The sequence below is a fragment of the Pteropus alecto genome, unplaced genomic scaffold (genome assembly GCF_000325575.1).
Source record: "Pteropus alecto unplaced genomic scaffold, ASM32557v1 scaffold3, whole genome shotgun sequence".
Lineage (NCBI taxonomy): Eukaryota > Metazoa > Chordata > Mammalia > Chiroptera > Pteropodidae > Pteropus > Pteropus alecto.
This window is the reverse complement of record NW_006442484.1, coordinates 5,307,105-5,333,788: the sequence shown is the minus strand read 5'-3', so window position 1 is coordinate 5,333,788 and position 26,684 is coordinate 5,307,105. Positions and strand designations below refer to the sequence as shown.

At 37.7% G+C, this 26,684-nt stretch overlaps 1 protein-coding gene across 1 annotated transcript in view; it reads right to left on the bottom strand.

Annotated features, from left to right (window-relative positions):
- CLASP1 (cytoplasmic linker associated protein 1) overlaps positions 1-26,684 on the bottom strand; it is a gene marked incomplete at its 5' end in the record, with an annotated part of 217,294 nt that overhangs the window by 144,763 nt on the left and 45,847 nt on the right. The window contains 5 exons of the mRNA XM_015596443.2: positions 3,873-3,940; positions 16,088-16,185; positions 22,912-22,987; positions 24,949-25,040; positions 25,990-26,093. Of these exons, the coding sequence (XP_015451929.1) occupies positions 3,873-3,940; positions 16,088-16,185; positions 22,912-22,987; positions 24,949-25,040; positions 25,990-26,093 (438 nt within the window). The remainder of the gene's footprint in view (positions 1-3,872; positions 3,941-16,087; positions 16,186-22,911; positions 22,988-24,948; positions 25,041-25,989; positions 26,094-26,684) is intronic.

Sequence of the window (26,684 nt, the reverse complement as noted above, 5' to 3'; positions counted from 1 at the left end):
CTAAGCTATTAGGGAAATGCAAATCAAAACTACAATGAGATACCATCTCACACCTGTTAGAATAACCATAATTAATAGGACAAGTAATAACAAATGTTGGAGTGGATGCAGAGAAACAGGAACCCTCATACACTGCTGGTGGGACTGCAAATTGGTACAGCCACTATGGAAAACAGTATGGAGTTTCCTCAAAAAGCTAAGAATGGATCTACCATATGATCCAGCAATCCTTCTACTGGGTATTTACCCCAAAGACTTGAAAACTCATATCCGAAAACATATTTGCACACCATGTTCATAGCAGCATTATTCATTGTGGCCAGGACAAGGAAGCAACTGAAGTGTCCTAAGACAAATGATTGGCTAAAGAAGCTGTGGTACATATATACAATGGGATATTACTCGGCCTTAAGAAGAGATGAAATACTGCCATTTGCGACAACATGGATGGGACCGTGAGATAGATAATCATGCTAAGCAAAATAAGCCAGACAGCAAAAGCTGAAAGTCAAATGACATCACTTACATGTGGGATATAAACCTAAAAGCACCAAATGAACAGGGCAAACAGAGACTCATGGACATGGAATATAAACTAGTGGTTACCACAGGGTACTGGGTTGGGGAGGAATGGGTAGGTAGACAGTTAAAGGGGGTCAAATACAGGGGATTAGGGGGAGGGTGAAGTGAGTCAAGAGGATCAAATATATGGTAGCTGAAGGAAACTGTACTTTGGATGGTAAACACAATAGGATATAAAGATGTCAAATTATAATGTACACCTGAATATTATTTAATTGTATTAACCAATGTAACCCCAATAAAGTTTTTTTTAAAAGAGTTTATATATGAATTCTACCTTAATGTTTAAAATATGCTGATGATTTCAAATAATAAAATCTAACACTCGTGTGTGATAAAAACTCAGATAAAAAGGACTAGTTGAGAACTACCTCATCTTGCTGAAAAACAGCTACAAAAAACCTACAGTTAGCACTCTGCTTAGTTGTGAAAGACCTAAGACTGGGAACCAGGCAAGGATGTCCACTCTCATCACTCTTATTTTATAGACTGGTGGAAGCTCTAGCCAGTGCAATAAGACAAGAAATAAAAAACATACAGATATAAAAGAGATAAAACTGTTCTTTTTTGCAGATGATATACTGTCTATGCAGACAATCTTAAAGAATCTACAAAAGCTCCTAGAATAAGAAAGTTCAGAAAGGTCACAAGCTAAGCTGTCTTAAGAGTAACATGGACAAAGCAGGAGGAGGATGGGTTGAGAAAAGTAGAGTAGTCAATGATCTGAAGTCCAGAAAAGTTTAAAAACTGGTTACACAGATAGTTGTTCGGCAAAAAACAAAAATCGGAAAAGAGAGGTAGGATTCACCCATTGCTTGTGTGGTCTCTCTACACTACCTAAATGTTCCGAGCTCCAGCACGGAGGAAATCAGGTGGTGCTTTCGTTTTCTGACAGTTAATGAACATCTTACTGGTCTCTCAAAGTTACTGTGAAGAGACCAAATTTATCTGGGTTAGGAATTCTGAAATCTTTATACATATGCCTTTAAGTTATTCTCTTTTGGCTCTAACAATTAAAATGCTGATTCTACATACAGTAAGAAGGCTAAAATTACAGGCCTCCCGAAAGTTTTGAGTTGTCTTCCCTGCTATTTGCTATTTTTAAAACAGCTACCTAAAATAACTGTCTCCATTCTCAAACCTACCCCTGTACTACATATTCATATATACACACACGTGTGTGTACATGCACACACACGCAAAAGTAAGGAAAGCTGGGGACAATATTTACACCTAGACATTTAGAATAAAATATTGCTGTGATACACCCAATGCCATAGGATCGTGGTATTCTTGATGATTAAATCTTATGAGTCATTAAAGCTCATAGATGTGTATATACACCTTTGAGACAAGAACACAGATGTGGTCCTTCTCCCCAGTGCCAGTGTTATAATGAGTTTCTTTCATAGTTATAATATAGGCTATAAAGCACAAACTCACTTTTCTGCACCACCACAACAGCCTTGCCCAGTACTTTCTATCTTGGCGCCAACAAGTTTTGAACTAGAAAACTATACAAACTACCCAAATACACACATGAAATTAAAAGCATGTTTCTTTCTAGCAACTGGCTGGGCAGTCTTGCCCACACATATCAATAAGCACGCATGTCACTGAAACACGACTCCAAGGCCAGAGTTCTGGTCCAGCTCTACCTAGATTTCATTTTTTAAAACACTTATAAAAGTAAACACAAAAGTATGGGGTAATATACAGAAATTATGCCATGGTTAAAATTACATACAAACTATACAACTTTAGGAAAATGCATTATAAGAGAATATGGAAAAATGAAAACATTTGTTGGTGATGGCTAAATTATGGTATTTTTCTTTTAATATGGTTTTTATAAACATAAAAACATATGAAAAAGAAATAAAGAGAATTAATGAAAGCATTTTTAGAACAATTCAAGCATTTTAGAGGAAACATGTTATCTAAAGATAAATTCCTTACTGATAACGGTAGGTAAGACTGTGAGTCAAAAGACCCAGATTCTGTTCAGGCTCTGCCCTTACATACTAGGTCATTTTGGGGAAAACCACTCAAACATTTTCACAACCTCGAGATATTCAAAATAATAAGCTATGCTATGATTTAAGATCCCTAGCAATTCCGAAATAGCTATGACACAATGAGGTATCCAGAGTTAGAAAAAGTTCTTGTTGGAATTGTTTTTTTGAGAACTGCATTCATACAGTAATTCAGTCTTGTCTTTCCTTCCCCTTCTGAAATCACAATTACCCACTTGTCCTCAAATATCATCACAAAGTATAGTAAAAGGAATACAGGTTCTAGAAACAATAGGTCACAATTCAAGTCTGTTGTTATTTTATTTTTCAACAATATTTATTGCATACCTATCACATGCCAGGGACTTTTTTGAGGCACTTAGGATAAAGAAGGGAATAAAATAAAGTTCTTGCCCTCATGAATAAACAAAAAATATTTTGTAGTGATGTGCACTAAAAAAGTAAAACAAGCAGGATGAGGGCACAGAGAGTTCCCTTAGAAAACTAGATGTGCTATTCTGGATGGCCTTGGTACAGAAGTTATACAGCAGCCAAGATCTAGATGGAATGAGGAAGACAGCCATGAGGACACATAGGGGATGAATGTTTCAAGCAGAAGGAATCATAAGCACAGAAGCCCTGAAGTAGAAGAAGCTTAGAATGTTCAAAATTAGCAAGGAAGCAATGGAACTGGAGCCAAGAGAACTTTCGGGAAGAACGATATGACATCATCAGAATGGTGGTCAGTATCGGGTCATGCAGGGCCTGGTGGGCAATGGTGAATCACAGAATTGTAGTCTCTGTGATGGGAAAACTCTGGAGGATTCTGAACAGGGAATTAATACCACTTGAGTTACATTCTAAAAGAATTACTCTGATTGCTCTGTGAAAAACAGTCTTTAGGTGTTGGAAATGAATAAAAGCAAAGATATTGGTTAGAAGGCTACCACGAGAGCACAGGTAAAATACAATGACAGCCTGCACTCGGAGAAGAGCAGCAGTCACAGTGAGAATAAACAGGATGCTAGATGTATTTCTAAAAGTAAAGCCAACAGGATTAGCTGATGGACTCAGTTTAGGCTATGAAAGAAAGTCAAAGACAACTCTAAACAAGTAGTTTCTGGCATGGGAAAATGCATAAATGGAGGTTAAGTCTTCAGACTTAGAAACCCTTATTAAGATATCAAGTTGATATCAAGTTTATGCCTTTCAGAAATAGCAAAAACAATAATGACAAAATTTAAAAAGCAAAAACAGAATGCTTTTTCTACTCACCATTTGCAGATTGTATCATGTTTCCAGATTTCTGGACTTCATCAAATTTTGTAAAAATTACATTCAATCTGTATAAAAAATGTATATATAAACTATTAACCATCACTGTTTATAGTCAGTTATATTAAAACACTAATGTGAAGTTGAGTCATACTCCAAGAAAAAAAATCAATGATTCAAACCCACTTAATAACAAAAATAGTAAGTATATTTCTAACAACATCAACAGTCAACAATAACTGAGCACTTAACTACAGGCCAAGCACTGACTTAAGGGCTCTAACTGAAAGAGCATGTTTAACCCTTATAACAGCCTTATATGGGATTATTATTATCCCCATTTTACAGATGACCCCCACAGCTTACATAAGGTGACACAGGGTGGAGATATAAGCCCTGAGAGCAAGAATCCAGAGTCCATGCTCTCAGACATTAAACTGACTGACTGCTCTACACAAAATGTATATACATGATGAAAAGCATATATTTCTCCTATTGCTATTTAAGCACAGACTGTTGATTACTTAGGATAAAAATTTTCAAAATGGTATAATACAATACAAAGGCTTTTCTCTGACTCATGCTTAATTCAAAAATGCTATAATTTCTCTAGAAGCAAACGCTGTGACCAGATAATCTTCAGCTTAAAAAAAATCAACATGTCATTTATTTTCTATTAATGGATCATTTTTACCTTGACATTTAAATTGAAGCAAAACTCCTTAACCAGTCAAAATATCCCATCCTAGTGACACCAAAAATGAGCGAAAAATTGAGGGTGGGATGGGGGATAAAGTCAAGGAAAAAGAATCTTTCCCAAGCAAAACGGGTACATATGAATGAGTATAAAAGTCAGGATTCCAAGATAATGTACTATGCATTCAAACCTAAGCCACCCATTTCAGGGACCAAACTAAGTTTTGGCACTTACAACCATCCTGTCAGACAAATTAATCATTTCAATCACGTTTGTCTTTTCTTCCCAACCAGAATGGAAGCTCCTTGGAGTAGGAATGGGAACTATGTTCTTTTAGTATTGTCTACACACCAAGCACTATGTCATGCAGGAAAGTTACCTCATTGTGTAAAAGAGCTGTTATCTATCTAATCCTGTCCCCCATTCTCACTATGGAAAATTAAATATTTCACACATTCTGATATCAATTCATTCATTAGTTCATTCACTGAACCTAGCACTGAGCTAGCTAAATGTCAAATGTGTAAAGATTCTACTTTCTAGAGCTTCCATTTCTACTTCATTCTATTCTACTTAAAATGTTACATTCTAAGTAACAGGGGAGCCAAAAATACACATCAGTAAATAGATGTAAAAATGAAAGGGATGAACTAACCTGATACACTGCCTCTCTCACTTCCCATTCTATGGTAGATATCAATAACTTTCAACCCATCTTTCCATCTAAGTCAGATATAGCCTCAGAAGACTTCTCCAAGCTTCTCCAGGCAGCTGCTACTAATTAATCAAAGCTGGCACAGAATTAAAAATCTATTTGTCATTTCAGGACCAGATATAAGTAAAACTATCACTCACTTTCAAATCCGGTGGTTATTAAAGAACTGGAAAAATGGCTTAGAATCAATTTCTGATGATGTTTCCATCACCCTCCCTTTTATAAGTAACAAAGATCTCCAATGGCTTAATAAGCCCATAAATAACATCACCAGACAGGTTGCCGAGGCCTTGAATTACCACTTTATTGTGTCACAACTATACCTTCTGACATGAGCATGCCTGCAAATTTGCAGGTTAGGGACAAGGTATATGTCTAACCTGGTTGTTCCTGAAATTACTTGGAGGGGGAAATCATTTCTTCCATGCCTGGGAGAGTATTCATCATTATCAATGGCAACTGTGGAGGAATCTGTAGATTCTCTGTCTATGGTAACGTCTACTCACTGCAGCCAGATTACCCAAAACTGGCACCCAAACAGCTAGGTATGAGAACACTAAAAAGATTGGTTATTGGCAACTGCACCTTAATTCAGAATCCCTTATTCAGGCGTGCCTTTCCCTCTACTTTCACACTTCTGTCTCATTAGATGTCTCATTCTCTGCTCAATAATGCATATACAATGGCTCCTATCAAGATTGCTACCTCAAGAGATCAATTACTTGACATTCTAACACCAACAAAACATTCCTTAGGAATGAATGGCTTTTGTCTGCTACACAATAATAAAAAATGCCTCTCTTGGGACCTATCAATTTGCACAAGTCTAAAATGATGAGTTTTATATGTTAAAAGACACTGAATACATAACTAATGATTACCCTCTGAAGTCACCAATTGTTTTCATTTTTTTAATTTTAATCTCTAGATCTCAAATTTAAAATAAATTTATTTATTAGTTTGACGAATAACCAATACCATTTCCCCCTGGTTTTTCTGAATTTTATATTCAACTCTTCAATCTAATTATCATTTATTTTACTATAAGATTTCAAACTAATTATTCCTTCCTAGAATATTTTATAAATTTAAGATAATTTCCCAGAAGCAAAAACCAGTAATCTTTCCATCGACAAGCTCCACTTGTACACAGAGCTTCTCACTGGTTTATTAGTCTACTACTCTTTAATATGAGCAGACAACCAAAATTTCTAAGATTGATAAGCAAAGCTTCTAACATAAAAGAGACCAACATGAATAAACACATACCCAAAAATCCCAACTTAGAGGAAAGAAGAGACTATAAAAAGTTTTTTAAATATATCACTAATATTCCAAAAGTAACAGAAAATACTGCAAATCACAAAATCAGACAGGAAGAACCCTTCAAAAATGGCAGAATAAGGAACTCTGAACATCTGCTCCTCCAAAAAACACAAAGAAAACATTGGCAAAATCAAGTTTTTCAAAATCCTCAAATTAAACAAAGGCTTACAATAATCCGAGGGGCATTCTTCAAGAAAAACAGCTGAATCTTAGTCGGAATGGCATTTTCCTTTGTTTTCCTGCCCTCTATTTCCATCTCCAGTCCACCAGCTGAAAACCAATGGCCTCACAATTACAGCAGTCTGAAAACCAGCAGCCCCACAGCCCCTGGAAAGCGTTGAACAGTCTGCAGTTCAGTGAAAGTCCCCATTCCCAGAGAACTGTTATTATTTGACCTGTCTGGCATATCGCAAAACCCCCATTCATAAGGTTTTTCTTTATTTGACCTAATTCAGAGCATGCTCAGTGCAAGACTCCTTACACGGAAGCCATGAGCAAAAAGAATCTGGGGCAACTGTCTAACGTGACAGCTGCCTGAGAAAGAAGTAACAACTGGGACAAAGAAACTGACCAAAGGCTTACAAGGAAAACCTGGAGAGTAAGATGTTCACAAGAACTATGAAAAGCTCTAACACATTCCTGGGAAACTGGAAGGCCACTCATATGTGCAAGGTGGTGCACACACCCAGGAAAGACCCAAGAGGGCACTGTCTCACCTCTGGCTAACTTTGGGGCTCTGTACAAGCAGGCAGTAAGGGGAAGGTAGAGATGCATAGCCTGCCTGCCAGAAAACTGAAAGCATGCCCCAATACACACAGACAGCCCTTCAGCAAAAGTTGGGAGATTTATTGGTTGCAGCATTTAAGGACATCTCTGTCCAATCATTAGCTGGACACTAAGCTAACCAGAGATTTCAGTATCTATCACAACAAAAAAAAATACAGACTTTAAGAATTAGTTCAAGAAAGTCACGAAATAAGAAATGAGCAACAAAAACAACAAACACCAACAATAAACCTGGGGGAGGAAGGAAAGAATGTGATTTCCAAAGTTGCCATAAGGTATTACTTAAAATGATCAGTTTCAACAAAAAATTATGTTATAAGTACTACATTAAATAAAAACAAACCAATGAAAAAGCAAAAATTGTCAGACTGAATAAACAAACAAGACCCAACTATATTCTATCTACAAGGGGCTCACTTTAGATACAAAGACACAGGTTAAAAGTAAAAGGATAAAAAAAGATATTCCATGCAAATAGTGCTTAAAAGAGACCTAGAGTGGCTATACTATTATCAAATATAGATTTTAAGACATAAATTGCTACTGGGGACTAAAAGGGACATTTTACATTGATAAAAGGGTCTATGTATCAGGAAGACATAACAATTATATGCACCTAAGAACTGACCCTCAAACTGTATGAAACAAAAAGTGACAGAATTGAAGACAGAAACAGATAATTCAGCAGTATTCACTGGAGACTTCGATACTGCACATTTCAATAATGGACAGCAGAATACAGATTCATCTCAAGTGCACATGGAACCTTCTCCAGGACAAACCACAAGATAGGCCACAAAACAAGCCTTAATAAATTTCAAAGGACTGAAAACCACAGAACATAGAAATTATGATATGTTCTACATGGACTATGAATAGGATAAAATTAGAAACCAGTAACAAATAGAAATGGGAAAATCACAAATAATATATAACAATTTAATAAAACACTCAATAGCAAATGGCTGAAAGATGAAAACAAAAGAAAAATTAGAAATACTTTGAGATTAATGAAAAATAAACACACAATACACCAAAACTTACGGGATGCTACTAAAGTAGTACTTACAGAAAAATGTATAGGCATAAATGCCTACATTAAAACAGAGTATCTCCAATCAATAACCTAACCTTCAAGGCAGAGCAAAAGCAAATCAAACCAAGCAAAAGAAAGAAATAAAATAGATTGGAGCAGAAATACATAAAATAGGAAACAGAAAAACATTAGAGAAAATCAACAAACCAAAAGTTAGTTCTTTTGAAAAGATCAATAAATTTCACAAACCATTAACAAAAATGACCAGAAGAGACGACTCAAATTACTTTAATTGAAAGATGAAAAAAGATACATTACCGTCTTTACAAAAATATAAAGGTTTACAAGAACACTGAACAACTGTATGTCAAAACTTAGAAAACTTAGATAAAATTCTTAGACACGAACTACCAAAACTGACTCGAAACCAAATCTAAAAAGACCTATAAACAAGAGAATGAAAACATCTCCAGAGCAAAGGCCCAGATGGCTTCACATTTGGTGAATTCCAATAAATGTTTAAAGAAGAATTAGTGCCAATCCTTCACAAACTCTTTTAAAATATCAATGAGAACAGGGGAAACTGTGGGTAGAGGAGGAAAGGAATAATGGAACTCTCTGTACTTCCCAGTCAGTTTTCCTATAAATCTAGAACTGCTCTAAAAATTAAAGTATGTGAGTGTGTGTTTGTGTATACACACACATACTTTATATATAGAAGAGAGAACACTTTCCAACCCATTCTACAAGGCTAGTACTACAATAAAACCAAAACAAGAAAAAGACATCACAATAAAAGTATAGGCCATTATTTCCTATGGATCCTAAAGCGTATAAAAAGAATTATACACCATGATGAAGTGGGATTTATCCCAAGAATGCAAAGTTGGTTTAATATCTAAAAATTAATTGATTTAATACAACATATCAATAGAATAAAACGGTAGTAACATAATCATCTCAATAGATGCAGAAAAAGTATTTGACAAAATGTAACATCCTCTCATAATAAAAACACTCAACAAACTAGGAATAGAACTTCTTCAACCTCAGAAAGTCATATACAAAAATACCTACGGCTAACGTCATAATTAATGGTGAAAGGTTTAAAGCTTTCCTCCTAAGTAAGATCCAGAACAGGACAATGTTGTTCCTTTTCACCGCTTCTATTCAACATTATACTAGAAGTTCTAGCCAGGGCTTTTAGGTTAAAAAAAAAAAAAAGAGGAATAAGGGATGCAGATGAGAAAGGAAGACATAAACTATTTCTACTGACATATGACCTATTTATATATAAAAATCCCAAGAAGTTCAGAGCAAAACTCTCAGAACTAGGGAGTTCAGCAAGGCTGTAGGATTCAAGATCCAGTTTTTAAATCCTACAACTCTAGATGTTAGTAATAAACCATCTGAAATTAAGAAAAAAAATTCTTATTACAAATAGCATCAAAAGAATAAAATGCAGAGGAATAAATTTAACAAAAGTACACGACCAGCAATTGTTGAAAGTAATTAGACTTTAAAAAATGGAAAGACATTCCATGTTCATGGATTGGAAGATGCCGTTACATGGCAATATTTTCCAAATTCATTACAGATTCAGTTCCTACCAAAATCCCAGCTGCCCTTTTATGTAGAAATTGGTAAGTTCACTCTAAAATGGATACAGATACACAAGGCACCCACAATAGCCAAAACAATCTTGAAAAGAACTTGGATTTCAAAATTTACAACAAAGCTACATTAATCAAGACAGTGTGGTACTAGTAGGACAGGAATATACATCAATGAAAGAATTGAGATTACAGGAAAAAAAAAAACCTTACATTAATGATCAACAGATTTTTGACAAAGGTCCCATAAAAAGTCTATAAAGTTCAAAACCATAACAAGATATCCAGTAGGATGGCTATTATCAAAACAATACAAAACAAAACAAAACAATACAAAACAATAGCAACTGTTGGCATGGATGCACACTGCTGGCAGAAATTTTGCAGCAACTATAGAGAACAGTATAGCAATTCCTCAAAAAACTTAACATGGAATTACTATATGATCCAGCAATTCCATTTCTGGGTATATGCCCAGAAGAACTGAAAACAGGAAAGAGAGTAAATATTTGTTCACGCATTCTCACAGCAGCATTATTCACAATAGCCAAAAAGTGGAAGTAACACAAGTATCTGTCAACAGAAGAATGGATAAACACAATGTGGAATATACATACAATGGAATTTCATTCAGCAATAAAAAATAACTAATTCTACAATATGACTAAATCTTGAAAACATCATGGTAAATTAAAGAAAGCAGTCAACAAAGGCTACATTTTGTGTGATTTTATTTGCACAAAATGTCTGAAAAAAGACAAATCCATAGAATTAAAAAGCAGACTAGTTGTTTGTAGGAGCTGGAGAGACGGAAGGGACAAAGAGTTACCACTAATAGACATGGGATTTCTTTTTGGGGTGCTGAGACTTGTCCTAAAACCAGACAGAAGTGATGGCTACACAACTTTGTGAATGTACTGAAAACCACTGAATTATTCACTTTGAAAGATATATGGCTAATTATGAAAATTACAGTATATTAAATATTTCAGTTTTAAAGCTTTCATTAAAAAAATTTAAAAAATAGAATGTTATAAAAATGGAACAGTGAAGAGAGATCTTAGAAATTAAAACAAAAAAATTTTTAATAGAATACCCAATATAATGGTTGGAAGATAAATTTGAGAAAATCTCACAGAAGACAGCAAAATTGTGAAGCTATAAATGGGAGAGAAAAGTCAGAAAACTAGTCCAAATGGTCATAATATAATTATTTACAAATATAGTTATATTTTTAAAGAAACTTGTCCAGATCCAAACAACATGATGTTCCAGATTAAAAGGCTCCCAGGTACACAACACAATGAAAACAGTCTCACATAAAACCCATCATCATGAAATTTCAGACATACACTGAAGATAGAGAATCAAATTTATCTATATAGGATGAAGAAACAGAAAGACTTTGGACTTCTCAGTAGAAACACTAAAAGCTGTAACACAATGGGCATTAGTTTTAATATTCTAGATGAAAATTACTCCAGTCTAGATTTTGGAACCTTGACAAACTATCAATGCCACAATAAAACTGAGATATTCTCAGACGAAAAAAAAAAAGATATTACAAAAAGTCTCCTTCTCTACATCTTTTTCTCAGAAAGCTATCAGAGGATATGTATAACTAAAATGAGAGAGAAAACCAAGAAAGAAAAGATACGGTCTCCAAAAAACAACAGACACCTGCAGAGAAAAAAGAAGTGAAGCCCCAGGATCATCAATGATAAAGAGAGATGTCAGAATGATAAAGTAAGCATGAGGCAGTGAGGGCAGCCAGTCAGACTGGAACAGACTCAAGGAGATTTTCAAACTGTCAGTATGTAGACAGTATTAGTACATGATAAGTACGTAGACAACTCTGCAAATGAAAGTAAATTGAAAATTACTAAATCAGGGAAAACAAAAGGTTCTGAGGTAGTGGGGAGGCAAAGTAACCATAGTTCACTAAAATAAATAGTGGGCTGTGAATAGTATACATAATCGCAATATAAACTAAATGTCCTAATCAAAATTAAAGCCTGACTGTATTTGGTGGATGAGGACATGACAAGTGTATATGAAGGAGCTTAGGAGGAAAGAAAGATAGCTGAAATTCACCCTTCATAATGTAAAGTCAAATTCTTACAGTGACAAAATACTAAGAGCGAGCAATAGATGCACAGTATTTACAGCAGTAGGTACAAAAGAATCAATAAAAACAGTTGACAGTGTTTGCTTCTGAGGGAAAATAGCAGAAGGGATAAGGAACTGCCTTTTTTCAATGTATCTTATAAATTCAGCCAACTCTCTCTGTATATTTGACTGTGACAGAAAACAAAATTTAAAAATGAGAACAGATATCACAGAGCACATGTCTCATCCTGTTCTTTCTTTGGGCTCTCTCTATAACACTAAAGCTGTAGCAACCAAATTAAAAGTAAAAAAACTTTCCATTTTTTCCCTTAATAATACAATCATTAAGTAATGTCAAGTGAACATTAATAAAATTTTTAATAGGTTGAAATAGCAAAACAATTATGAGAGTGATTCAAAACTGCAGGTTCACAAGGTAAATTTATCACATAGTGACAATGCATCAGATGACATGCATCAGGTCTATTTATAAATCAAATTACCTTCATTTTTCTGGTACCAACCAGAAAAAAACTTAACACCAGCGACCTGTCTTTTGTCCATGCCTTTGAAAACTAAAATATACCACGTTGATTAAAAATACTTTCTGGACTATACAATGGAAGGACAGTGAATGCCAGAGCATGCTGAAAGCCCTTGTTTATGAAAGTAAGCCACAGCGGGTACAGGTGGTCAATTCTATTCTGTTGTCAAGTATGTCTCACCAATATCGTGCACCTAACTATATGGCATCTTACAATAAATTGCTATAAATTGTGTACTTACTTTCTATACATATCATGTGCATGCAATGTAAAAATGGCCAAATACTATACTGACTGAGGTTCACAGCTTAACTATGCTGAGATCCAGGTGGGTGAAGAGACCCTCTAACATGAAGAAGATCCTGTTGAATATCTCTACTTACTATCTGGCTCAATATGATTTTAGCCACCAGATGACAAGACTTAAATAATAACTTAATATATGGACCAAAAGTGAAGCTGATGATGGTACAAGACTCCTTCCCAACTGTGAAATGAAATTAGTCTTATTAAAGTCATTTAGGTGATACTATTAAGGCATTATTTTTCATCGTATTATTTCTTAGTTCATTGAGTGAGTGCTATGTTTGAGACGAATCATCTCTAAGAAATAATATGATGAAAAATAATGCCTTAATAATATCACCTAAATCCAAGTTTTAGAAAAGTAATAAGCAAAGTCTACAATATTTTATTTATCCTATGGAATCCTGTTAAGTTGGAAAATCTGCTATGTTCACATAATAACAAGAAACATAATGACGTAACAAAGGTCTAGAATATTCAAGTATCCAGCCAGCCACTCAGAGCCACATAGAGCAGCTACTGAATTACCCAAACAGTGGCAGGATTCTTTAAAAGTCTTGTTCATTTGGACACATCTCCAACAAAATAAAGGTGGCAGCAAGAGCCTCTGACCCTCACAGTGCTAGATCTTAGGTAACTGTCTTGTAATACAAAGAAACTTGAAGTTTCAGCTTCTTTCACTAGAACAAAGTTTTTAAAGAACTATCAGTCTAGTTCTCCAAGCACTGTGTATGCCAGAGTTTTACAATAATGGCTGTGAGGCATGTGGGTCCGTTTCACTAGGACTACCTTCTCCATTTGGTTCAGAATTGTTTGGAAGGATTTTACACAACATGAGATAGCAGAAACCCCCATTACTATTCACAGAAGCCCAAGCTCATCCGCACCTTTATAATAACAGTAGAAAAAAACACATGAAACACATGACTGGGAGTCTGGAGGAGAAGGTTCCAGTCCCAGCTCTGGCATTAGCTGCCTCTGGGGCCTTACCTAAATTACTCTGTATACTGAGGATCCCCTAGACCACCCCTATATTTAACAATTCACTAGGACAACTCACAAGACTCAGCATGTAGTCATACTCACAGCTATGATTGTTATAGTAAAAAGACATAAAGAAAACTCAGCAAAGAGAAAAGCCGCATGGGGTGAAGTCCGGAGGAACCCAGCACAAGCTTCCTAAAATCTCCACTGGTGAGTCACACAGGCATGGGTAAGTCCTCCAGCAGTGTGTTGTGATAATATGAGGAATGCTGTCTACTCCAGCAGTGTGTTGTGACAATATGAGGAATGCTGTCTACTCCTTAGAGTCTCAGTACCTGGTTTTTATTGGGGCTAGTCACACAGACAGCCTCTGCTCAGCACTTACCAAAATGCTAGACTCCCAGAAGGAAAGCAGGTGCTCAGCGTGACACCTGTGCAGTGAACCACTCTCATCTCACTCTTTGGGAACATTGAGAACCTTCCCCAATCCAAATGTCCAGACACCAGCCCAGGGCCAACTTTGCAAGCAGGCGTTTCTAGAAACAGCAGTCTCAGGCCTGCTCTGTTAACTTTTCTGCACTCACCTCTCTAGATTTCAATTTCACCATGTCATTGCCCGGATCTATGAGCTCACTATAGCAATCTTTGAACGTTACACGAGAATCCCCTATGTAAGATGGTCGGTTCATGGCCTAAAGTCCCCACAAGCTGCACGGCATGGTGAGGCCATCATGGGAGCAGGAAAGAGTTCTTCTGTTCAAGGTCTGTTTTCTCAACAATGATAGTGATGTCATCATAAAACAGCTCTCTCCTTCTAGACTCTGCTCTCCCATTCATTCGAGCCTCGGATTTTCCCCAAGACACTATTTACTATTTTTGTCTTTAAGTTCATCTCTCCTAAGTGTTCTCACCATACATTCAAAGACTAGAAGGCCAAGGTTGATAAAACACATCAAAAAAAAAAAAAAAATTCTATTCTCATAGATTATCTCTTATAAAACACATGAAAAGTTTTATTCTCACCTCACTGTCTTGTACATAGCACAGGAGCCATGGTGAGAACATTACTGGGGTCAGATATGACTCTCAACAACAAAGAAGTATAGCCCCACTCAAATGCCCGTGGAACCCCCACCTTAGAGTGAGAGGCCCACTTCTGTCATATCCAACTGAGAGACATCAAGACATGTGACTCCAATATATTTCAATATTCCATCCCAAATCTAGATGCTCCATAAACTATTTTGTGAAACAAGATAAAGAAAATTAAAAGGTGAGGCAGAAAACAAGGCTTCAAAATAGCTCTGCCTCTTACTAGTTGCATGATCTCTCAAAGTCCCTTCATGTCTCTGGGACTCTACTGTACACATGGCCACAATGACAGGCTCTGACAAGCTGCTCTGTGAGTCCAGTCAATGTCTAACTTCCCAGGGTTTTCACAGTACTTTCTCCTTTAAAGGAATGAGGTGGGGCAAAGGGTTTAGAATTCATTCGGAGTAAGGTCTCTGCAACATATTTCAGATTATAGATATCCAATTCTTCATGATTTTTTAAATTCTGACTACAAGAATTTTATATGTATACTATATGTATACTCAAGTTGTCTTGGATCTGAAAAGATGCTGATCCCCTTGCATTGATTTCTACAGTGAGGCTGACGTGGCTGAACTGAAAATTACCATTTCAAAGATGTTGTCCAGAATTATTACTTATATATTTCTATCCAAACTCATTCTAGAAAGGCGTCATTAATTCAAATATATTCTAAGTATCTACTATACTAGGTGTTATGTATACATAAGATATATGAACCAAAAGAATGCTGAATTTTGGTTCAATCAATTTTAAATACGCTTCTAAAATGAGCACATGACATGAGACCTGGCCAGATGTCCAGGTGAGAAAGTCTTACTTTTGAGGAAGTAGAATGGGAGGGGACCCCTGACACATGATCTGGACAAGATCTCCCACCACCAATCTGCTAACCGTATATTCTTTGAATAAAATTACCACAACAAAATAAGTAGTACAAACCAAGATGTTAACTAAGAAAGAGCAGGGTGAAAAGAACAGAATAAAAGAAATAGTCTGAACTCACCGGGACTGTGGCAATCCTTTTTTACTGAGATCTGCCCTCACACGTTCTCCTACATGTCTGTAAATTTCCACTAAGCTGTTTATTGCTGCATCTCGAACCTAGATGTAAAAGAAGAGATCTTACAGCTGCTCTGTATCATTCCACAGCACTTCTTGCTGGGACACAACAGGCTATACACCATCCCAAGTTTATCACCAATTTACCAATATGACTGAATACAATCCCATCCAGACAATTGACTAGATAAAGCCACGTTTAACAGTTTTAACTCTGAGTCCAATTCCAAAGAGTAGAAAACTCTTGGGTTCCATCCTTATATACATGTTCAAGTTCATTATTCCTTAATTTTTTTCATTCTTTAAGATGATGTCAGGAAACTAGAATTTTCAGGGCAGCTTTCCAAATTAGAAACACTACAAATAAATTAATTATACTAAAAATAAAACCCATATAAAGTATTCTGGATTTGGGTCAAACAGTTAGTGAGAAACAAAAATGGGTAGTACAGGCTACAGAGCCCAATATTCAAGAAGGTCATAAACATATTAAAAATGAGAAGTAAAAAAAAAAAAAAGAAAAGAAAAAAAAGGCAACTCATTGTCCTAAAAAGGAAATGGGAAAAAGTCCTTAAATTCTACATTTAACACAGGACAGGATGTAACAAATATTATACAAGAGTACAAAGAGCTCGTACGTTTTAGGGGAGGAAACAAGAACTCCAAAGGATACCAAGAAATATTTCATGGAAGAGAAAGAAAGCACTTAAAATGTGCTTATTAGAAGGACCACATTTTATCAGGTAAAGATGGAACGAGACAGGTTCCAAACCAGGCATGCTCTGTGCAAAGGCACAAAAGCAGACATGACAGCATATGCTTTAGGAGGAGCCAGTAAGCAGCCCAGCCAAACACAGATATGAACTACAAGCAGCAATAAATAAGGCTCAAGAGACAAAACAGACTTAAAAAAAAAAAAAAAAGAAAAAAACTTGGGGAAGTTTAAATATGAACTGTAAATCAAACATCGTTGTATCAACGTTAAATTTCTTGAATGTGAAAATAACATGTGGTTATATAGGAAAATATCCTTGTTATTAGGAGATATACACTGAAGCATCTAGGAGTAAAACGATCATATCTGTAAGATATTTTCAAATGGTTCAGGAAAAAAAGTGCATTTCTGTGTATGTGCATATGTACACACATACGTAGAGATATAAAACAAATGTAACAAAATGTTAACTGGTAAATATGGGTGTTCGCTATACTACTCTTTCAATTTTTCAACAGGTTTAACATTTTGCAAATAAAAAGGTGGGAGGAAAAACTTTCTTTAATATAAAATGTAACCAAGGCAAGCCTATGGAAGGTGTAGAGGAGGAGAGATACGTATTTAATTAAGTAGGTAAAGACAAAGGAACAACATGATTTTAGATTTGGGCTCAAGCAATGAAATCCAAGTAGTAGAGAATAAAGAACAGAGGGAAGAAGTAGGGATACAGTAATTTACAATTTGAGTATTGCAGGCTACCTTTTAATTTAACAGTGTTATAGGACAGGTAATTCTTCCTCCTTGTGGTGGCAAAAGGCAAACCCTAGGCCATATTATCTTCTTACCCAAAACCTTATGCTATGGACTGAACGGTGCCCCCTAAAACTCCTATGTGGAAGCTCTAACCCTTAGTGTGACTGGATTCAGAGACAGGGCCCATTAAAAGGTAATTAAGGTTAAATGAGGTCATAAGAGTGGGACTCTGATACAACAGAATTGTTGTCTTCATAAGAAAAGACACCAAAGAGCTCACAAAGAGTTCTCTACAAACCCACAAAGAGGTCCTGTGAGCACAAAGCGAGATGGCGGCATCTGTCAGCCAGGAAGGGAGCCTTCATCAGAACCAGACTGACCATGCTGGCACCCTGATCTCAGAGTTCCAGCCTCCAGAACTGTGGGAAATTAATTTCTGCTATTTAAACCACTTGGTCTACGGCAGCCCAAACTGACTAACATGGGTTATCAGTTTGTTTTGGAAAAGAAAAAATAATTTCTGATGTTAGAAAACATTTTTATATGGAAACATGCATATATTACAAAACTAGTCAGTGCCACTGTGTTTTGAATATCAGTAATAAGTGCACTACCTTTGCTTAAGTTCTAGTGATGACATCTGCTCAGAGCCAATCACACTGGGTGATTACCTTAAAGAGCAATCAATATCTTATCCACCACTTAGAAATTCCAGGCCATATGGAGTTTAAGAGATTTAGTGGAAAAACTACTAGCCTTAATACCAGAGAGGGAGACCTTAATACCTACTCAGCCATTTCAGGAGCGGCATAACCTCGGACAAAATATTTAAAATCTTTCGGTCTTGATTTCATCCTCCGTTAAGTTGAAGGATATTTTGAATACTAAAAGAAATAATGAATTCATTCAACAAATGTTTGAGTGCCTACCAGGTGCCAAACTCAAGTGCATATACAGCCCAGGCAGGGAACATGATAGTTAAGTGGAGAAGGGTGGGTGTACAATGACAACTGGCACTGGCATGGGACCCTGCTGGCAGAGACAGAAGAGGGAATGTGGAGGCTCAGGAAAACAGACTGTCATCACTCAGTCACAGAGGAATGTAAGTACAGCTCTACCACATCTTCTAATCTTTTGAGAGAAGTCAGAAATTTCAATCTCCAGCATAAAAATCACCCAAACTCAATGAAAAATTAAAACATTGTGCAGATACACGTACTTCCACACACATCAATCTGTAGGCTGAAATTAGCTTTTAGGCCATAAGTTTGTGACCTCTAGGTTGTGTGTGTAAAGCACTCAAAGCGATCGTAGGTGGAACTAGGATTATCTACATCTTTTAAATCAACATCCTTAACCTTTAAATAATCATTCTTCAGGCTAAAAAAGCTACAGGGTTAGACAGCATTTCGGGGTGTAAAACAACTTTGATTCAACAAATACAGGAGAACAGATTTTCTTTGGTACTACAAATTGCTCTTCTCCAACTGAGAAGTGAAGTTTCAGTAAAAGCACTCAGTTCAGGCTGAAGGGACAATATAGTAGTGTTCACTTCTACACACAGCCCCACGGGTCCCGCTGCCTCTGCCTACCCTCGAACTCACCACAAAGGAACCCCAACATTTCAGGCCATTAAGACTACAAAAGACAAGAACCCCACATGTTAAGCACTACCTGCCAGGGCCAAGCTAAATGCTTTAGGAAATGTGACTTCTTCAAATCTATGACCTTCCTCACAGGGCCACTGTGGACTGTGACACAGAGGAGGACATGGAGGCTAGAGAGGCTAGCAGCCTGCCCACGGCAGATAAATGGCAGCATAGGGAGCTGGCCTTCCATCTCTCTAAATGCAGAACCCACATCCTTCTCACTTGAGCACACTGCAGTCCAGTGTGGGTGTCAAAATAAGGGCTTCCCCACAAAACCTAAAACTCAAGGGAGGGCTTCACTTCCAGGGGGACGGAGGGAACCTATAAACTGACAGAAGCCAAACCTAACCTGTCCTGAGAACAGCAGCACAGCCCCACAGCCAAACTGCCTTGAAGAGCAGATGTCACAGACTTTCCTAGATTCAGCTAGGGCCTCATTTGCACAGCACTGCAGACTGGGGCCCGCGATCCTACCCCTAATCCCACCTTTCAGGCATCAGTCAAGCTCTCACCATAGGCTTTCCTTCTCCCCAGCTGTGAGCACTGTCAACACAGCCCAGAGTCCAGGTCCAGCAGCGAAGAGCATGGAGATCAACAGTTCGCAGACATTTTAAGATGTTTTTAGGCTCTGACAATGTATCAAGCTCCTTATCTAGAATAAGGACTTTCTATTGTATATGATGTCTTAGACCACAGGCTGCCTTTGCTACAGCCACTGCCCCATCCCTCTTGTCAACAAACACATGCCTTGTTCTACAATTCTCACCTCAAGGAAGGAAACCTCATTCTCTACTCAGGAAGTACAGTTATGGTTCCCTAGTGTAAGGCCAGCACATAACCCTAGTCCCTTCCCAGTCGCTGGGTAACAGAGCCATGGAATGTAATTCTCAAAAATGAAACAGGGGGAAAGCTGCAGGAAAGCTTCAAGAAAACATTTCTTTCCTCTTGGAAAGAGAAATGGAGAAAACTAAAAAACATGAGACATTTAGGAACACTGACTGGGTATTTGATGATACGAGAGAATTATTCATTCTTGACGGAGGGATAACAGTGTCAAGGCTATGGTTCTGAAGGGAAAAAAAGGGTCCTTATCTTTTAGAATATTTAAGAATTAAATGAAATGGTGTCTATGATTTGCTTCAAAATATGGATGGAGGAGATCTCAAAAATAGATAAAACTAAACTAGCCTTGTCATATTAGTGTTGCTGAAGCTCAATAATAAACACATGGAGATGCATTATTTCATTTTCACTACTTCTATGTAAGTTTGAACCCTTAAATATGGAAAAATTAAAAATAGGGGAGGAACAAAGGAAGCACCCAGCTTTCATCTAACGGGCCTGACATTCATACAGCTCGGCTGTCACTGTGCTATGCCGGCAAGCAGAGCTACAGAGGGCAATGCCCAAGAACTGAGGCGGCCACTGAGACTCTAAGTCTCTAGGGAAATCACTGTGCCACTAACGAACCCTGGTTCATTAGTGGCACAGTGATTTTCTCCCCTGCTCTAGCAATTTTAAGTTGGATTTTCAATTACTTGTAGCCAAAAGCACCTAAATACAGGTTCCATAGATCTATCTGTGGGCCACTCTGAGAAGCTTCTTAGGGACTTCCCCAGCTCTTAGTCACTCTGCATTCAGGCCAATATTCAAATGAACTCACGTCCTCTAAGGCAGGAGTGTCCAGAGTTCAAATTCCATGTCAGTGGCCACCTGAGAGACATGGGTAAACTCTCCACACTAGAGCCGAAGGCTGACTACAATGTCAGGCACTGGAGTGCAATGATAGGACTCGCAAGACACAACTGTCCTTTCTGGTCTGAGACGTTAAATAGCTAAGAAGAGAAACTCATTCTAATAACTTTTGGGTGTCTATTCAATCCTAAAACCACTAGAAGGCAGTCCTGGGACAATAATGAGGGGCAAGTTATATTCCTGACACTCAAGGGTCAGAGACTAGCAAGAAAGGCTTGCAAAAAAGTTAAAATAAAGGCAAGAGCACAAGCAACATACATATGTACTCCAGAAGGAGGAATGGTTAACTGGATCAGTATCAGAGAAGCAGATGGGAAAGTTTCCTGGCAACAGGGGTTCTGGGAGATGCAGAATCTGTGTGCCTGTGCATTTGTACACACATGTGCCGACAAAACTCTCCTAAGGCAGGTGTGACTACGTGGATTACCTTCAGCACGCTTAGTATGGAATGTTCTGGCTGCATATCTGTCTACTAGATTGTTGACAGCTACCCAAGGAGCACCAGCCTCATTTTACCCCCAATGCTCCTGCATCACCCATAGGACCAGTATGAATATTCACATCACCTGTGTGGCCAATGTAAGCAAATGAAGTAGGAAGAAATAATTGCAACCAGCCAGGCTGGCTTTTCCACTCCACTCAAGGGTACCAGCAGCGATGTCCTCAAGGTGTGACCTCTATAATGGGCTTTTCTCCTCAGAAAACAAAAATGGAGCTAAACTCGCAGGACAGAATAATTCAGTTGGTAATTCAGAATCTTTTTTAAATAGTTTATTTTTAAATTAACGTTGAATATAAAGTAGCATTCAGTAAATAAAAATACCTAGAAATTATATTTTCGATATCGTTTATTTTCAATGAAAGCTGGGTAAGAGAGTGAGTGGAAAGAAAAAATGTAGGTGTAAGCAAGGGAGACCAAGAAAATAGACAGGGGCAGTGAGCAGGCAGGAGGAGAGGTTAGGGACAGAAAGAAAGCAGAATAACAGAACAACAGAGAGAAGGTGAGAAAATGCAACTGGGATTAAGGGCGAAGATGAAGAAGAAAGGATAAGACAATGGGAAGCGTCCTAGGAGAGGAACCTATGAGCTGGTGAAAGCACGAGAGCATGACCCAGCCCCTCTGGAGGGCACTTTAACAATCATCAATCAAGATTTAAAATGAGATCCCTGTTTACTATACATATATTTTTTTGGTAAATTCTTGTTCCTATTTTCAGCCCCTTTATCTAATGAAGTGTTTTTCTTATTAGTCTGTATGAGCCAACCTAATACAAATGACTCAGCGATATATTGAACTAGGTGAGAGAACTGGCACTTCGGGAGCCAGACTGGGAAAGCTTCGTAAACTGCCTGGTCGGGTTCTCCCACCTTTCATGCTAAGGAAGTCTGCTTTGGTTTCTTTTTTTCTTTTTCTTAATTTAGGTAAAATTTACATAAAATAATATCCATAGTTCTTAAAGGGTTTAAGGAGTTTCTACAGGTGTATGCCCCAGGATAGTCAACACCCAAACTAAAGTACAGAATATGTCCGTCATCTCAGAAAAGGTCCCTCTGGCCCTTTCCAATAGCTCTCCCCCCACCCCAGGGGCAACCACTGATGTCGATCAGCTCTGATCATGCTCCCCTAAGCCTCCCCGCTTTTGGCGGCAGAGATGGTGCAGAGTGATACTATCTGGGAGGCTGGTCCGGGAGCCTTGTAGAGGGCAGAGTGCCTACCACATTTACCGATGATACCTTGTAAATGCTAATGAGCATTAACATTAATTACCTGAAACAAAAATGAGAGTTCTATGAAGATAAATAAAGTCCCACCCACCTATCAGGCATACACAGAACAGCAAAATGCATCTTAGAACTGTCTATAACCAATGTTTATTCTTTCTTAAATACACTCACCTGGCTGTTTGGATCTCCAAGTAAATTACATATATGTGGCACAATCTTGCTTAGTGTTAAAGTATGTGCTCCAGAGCTGAAAATAAAAGAAGTGTTCATTTTACTGTTGGTGAGAACAAAGACAAGAAGCTACTCTGCCCATATTCACCTCTTCCTCCCCATGCCCAGGGCCCAATCACCACCTCACACCCAGGCTCTCCCCTTCCCATCTTCCCCATCTCTTTCTCATTTAGTTACAAAATAAATGCACCATGTTGGCCCTTTTGCACAGAATTCCAAACCATTAGTGCCTCCCACTAACATGTCTTCTCCCTGGCATTCAGGGCTCTCTCCGATCTGGCCTCAAAACTTTAAGGCCATGCCAGAGCCTCAGCTTTCTCAGTCTTGCTTGGCTTACATATGGCTGTTTCTGCATTACTATTAACATGTAATGGTTCCTATTTTGCCCAACTCAGTACACTCAACTAAACCGGAAGTCCCTTGAAGGTCCTCACTCAATTCTCCATCTGTACACAGCTCTCTGATACAAGTGACATTCAGTTAATAACCGCTGAATGAAAAAACTACAATAAAATGGCTGCTGGTGAATCCAACTAAACACTCCACTGCTAGAGAACATTTAAATTATTTACAACTTTTCACCATCATGAACGCTGCCGCAAATATCTTTTATGAATACGACACTCTCTAATAATCTTACTGCTTCCTCAGGATAAATTCTTACAATGTGACACAACTGTGATCAAAGGCTAGAAACATTTGTTAAAAGCTTAGATACATTTAGCCAAATTTAATGGCACTAAAAAGGCTAACACATTAGAAGGGAAAAAATTACATGGTGATGCAAATATTATAATCCCAACTTATTTTTTAAAACAATATAACTTTACAGGCTGAAATAAAATGCATCACAGTTAATAGTAATTATCTGAAGGTAGTAGAATTATAGGTAATTATTTTCTTTGTGTAAATGTTCTAAACGTATATAGTATTAATCTCATAATCGGAAAAAGAGATTTGCAATTTTTGATTTTAAAAAAGCCTCTCCCACAGATAAGCACATGAAAAACGTTCAACATTAACAGGCATTAAGGAAATACAAATTAAAACCTCAATGAGATATTATTACATACACATCAAAATGGCTAACATAAAAAACAGTGAAAATAGTTAATGAGAGCACGGATTTAAAGAAACTGAATCATTCATACATTACTGGTGGGAATGTAAAATGGTACAGTCACCTCTGGAAAATAGTTTGGCAGTCTCTTTTAAAATTAAAAACAAACTTATCAAATGAACAGCGATTGCACTCTTGAGCATTGACCCAAGAGAAATGAAAGCTGATGTTGATATGGAAACTTACGTAAATGTTCATAGCAGCTTTATTTGTAATAGCCAAAAACTGGAAATTATACAAATGTCCTTTAACAGGTCAATGGTTAAACAAACTGTGGTACATCTATACCATGGAATTCTACTCAGCAATAAGAAACAAATTATCATTTAGGCAACAACATATATGCAACCTCAAGGGAAGTATGTGAAGTGAAAAAAGCCAATCTCAAAGAGTTACATTCTGTATGATTCCATTTATATAACATCTTGAACTAACAAAATCATAGAGATGAAGAACAGATTAGTGGTTGCCAGATGTTAGGGATTAGCTATAAAGGGGCAGCGTGAGGGAACCCAGATGATGCACAAGTCTGTACCTTAACAGTGATGGAAGCTACATGGAGCTACACATGACATGATGGTGCAGAACTGCACACACACACACACGTGTGTGTGTGACTGAAGGAATCTGAATAAGCTCTGTGGATTGTATCAATATTGATTCCCTGGTATTGTCATTTCACTATAGATAGCTATGCAAGATGTTAACAATGGGGGAAAGGGGAGGAAGGGTATACCGCACCGCACTTCCCAGTAAATTTCTCTGCACCTTCCTGAAATCTATAGTTATTTCAAAATAAAAAGTTAGAAATAAAAAGAGCACAGCCAAGGAAATACTTAGGGCCCACCCAGACTTACGCATTGAGTGTGGCAACAAGGCAGACACATGTGCCCTCCCGAGTCCGGAAATTCTTGTGCTTGAATCCTCCCAGCATCCGGTCCCACACATACTGCAGATGACAAAGGACAGGTGAAAAAGAGGAGGAGACCTCTGGAGTCTTTGTTTAACACGGGGCCAAAATAAGAGGGACCTCTCAACAGGTGCCAAATTAGTCCCAGCCACCACCAATCCATTTTGTCATCTCAATAACTTATTGAAAAATCGTGATTTATAATTGTAGATCAAGTTAAATGTTTTTCAAAACATATTCCTTTATATAATTGCATTTAATTTCCCCAATGACCTTGAAAAAAGGTATAGCTGTTCTCATTTTATGGGTGAGGAAAGTGAAGCCAAAAGAGGTTGGGTGACTTCCCAAAGATCACATACTTATACTGCTCTCCTGGCCTAGAAATACTGACCCCGCCCTATCCTGCTCATATTTTAAGGCCAGTCTAGATGACAGAACATGTCCATCATCTCAGAAAAGTTCTCTCAGGCCTGTTCCAATTGCTCTCCCCCACTCTGGGAGCAACCACTGATGTCAATCAACACTGATCATGCTCCCCTAAGCCTACCCGCTTCCTTAGGGAGGCTTTTTCTGATAACATATCCCTTCACTCCCCCAACAATGGATAGTTGGACCCTGGGACCCTGCATCCCTCTGTCCATCTGTCCCAGAAATCCCAGCTTACTAGCAGACAGGGATTAAGGCTCCAGCCAGGTTTCTTGACTCCCCAGGCAAAGAAACAGAGAATCAGTTAAAAAATGAGCTCAAGAGTCTAACAGATTAAACCAAAGAATTCAATATCCATGTTATGTCCACTAATTTGTTCAAAGTATATTCTTTGCTATTCATTATTTATTTAAATATGGGAGAGGGGCACAGATTAAAGGCTATGAAAATTTTCATCTGAAATACATCAGCTTAAAAAAAAAATCTTTTCATATAGAGTAACCCACTGATGTAGGGGAGTGCATGCACACCAGCTGGCCACAGAATGCCTCCCTTGCCCTACCTGGGGATTAGCAGCTTGTTCCATGATCTTCAGCAGCAGAGTCTGGTCTTGCTCCCTCACAGAGTCTTTAGCATCTCCCAGTCTGTCTATTAAACTTGGCAGCACTGGAAATCAAAACACAAACCGATCAAATGAAAACCTATTTGAGAGGTAGTCAGTCACCAACTGTGAATGTTTCAATTAACTAGGAAGACAAAATTGTGGCCTAAATGATGTCCATCATCTAAAACCACCAATCCCTTCTGTTCTACTCTCCACGTTAAAATCCATGGGAGCTACTTTAAGAAAAATCCTTTCAGCAAAATCCTTTTGCATGGCATAGTATTTGTCTTCTTCCTTGACACACCTTCCTCCAGCCAGCTCCCAACATATTTTTATGCTGGTGAAATAGTATTAAAACGGATGTCAACAGAAGACCTTGGCAGGAAAAGGTCAACACAGGAGGAAATTTAGGTAAGACAGAGGGGCTTCAGAATATTTGTTTGGGGGTAGAAGGAGCAGGCACTTATGGCTCAATCTGTCTTTCATCTACACTGTGTGTTTTTAGTTTTACATAATATATATGCATGCATTCCAGACAGAATCCAGCTCTCCACCCCCCTCCACACGCCTGGGTGTGGACCATGGCCTAGTGCTCCAAGGGCACTTGCATACCAGGTCAGCTTACTTTGCTTCTTCTAAAAGTCTATGAACCT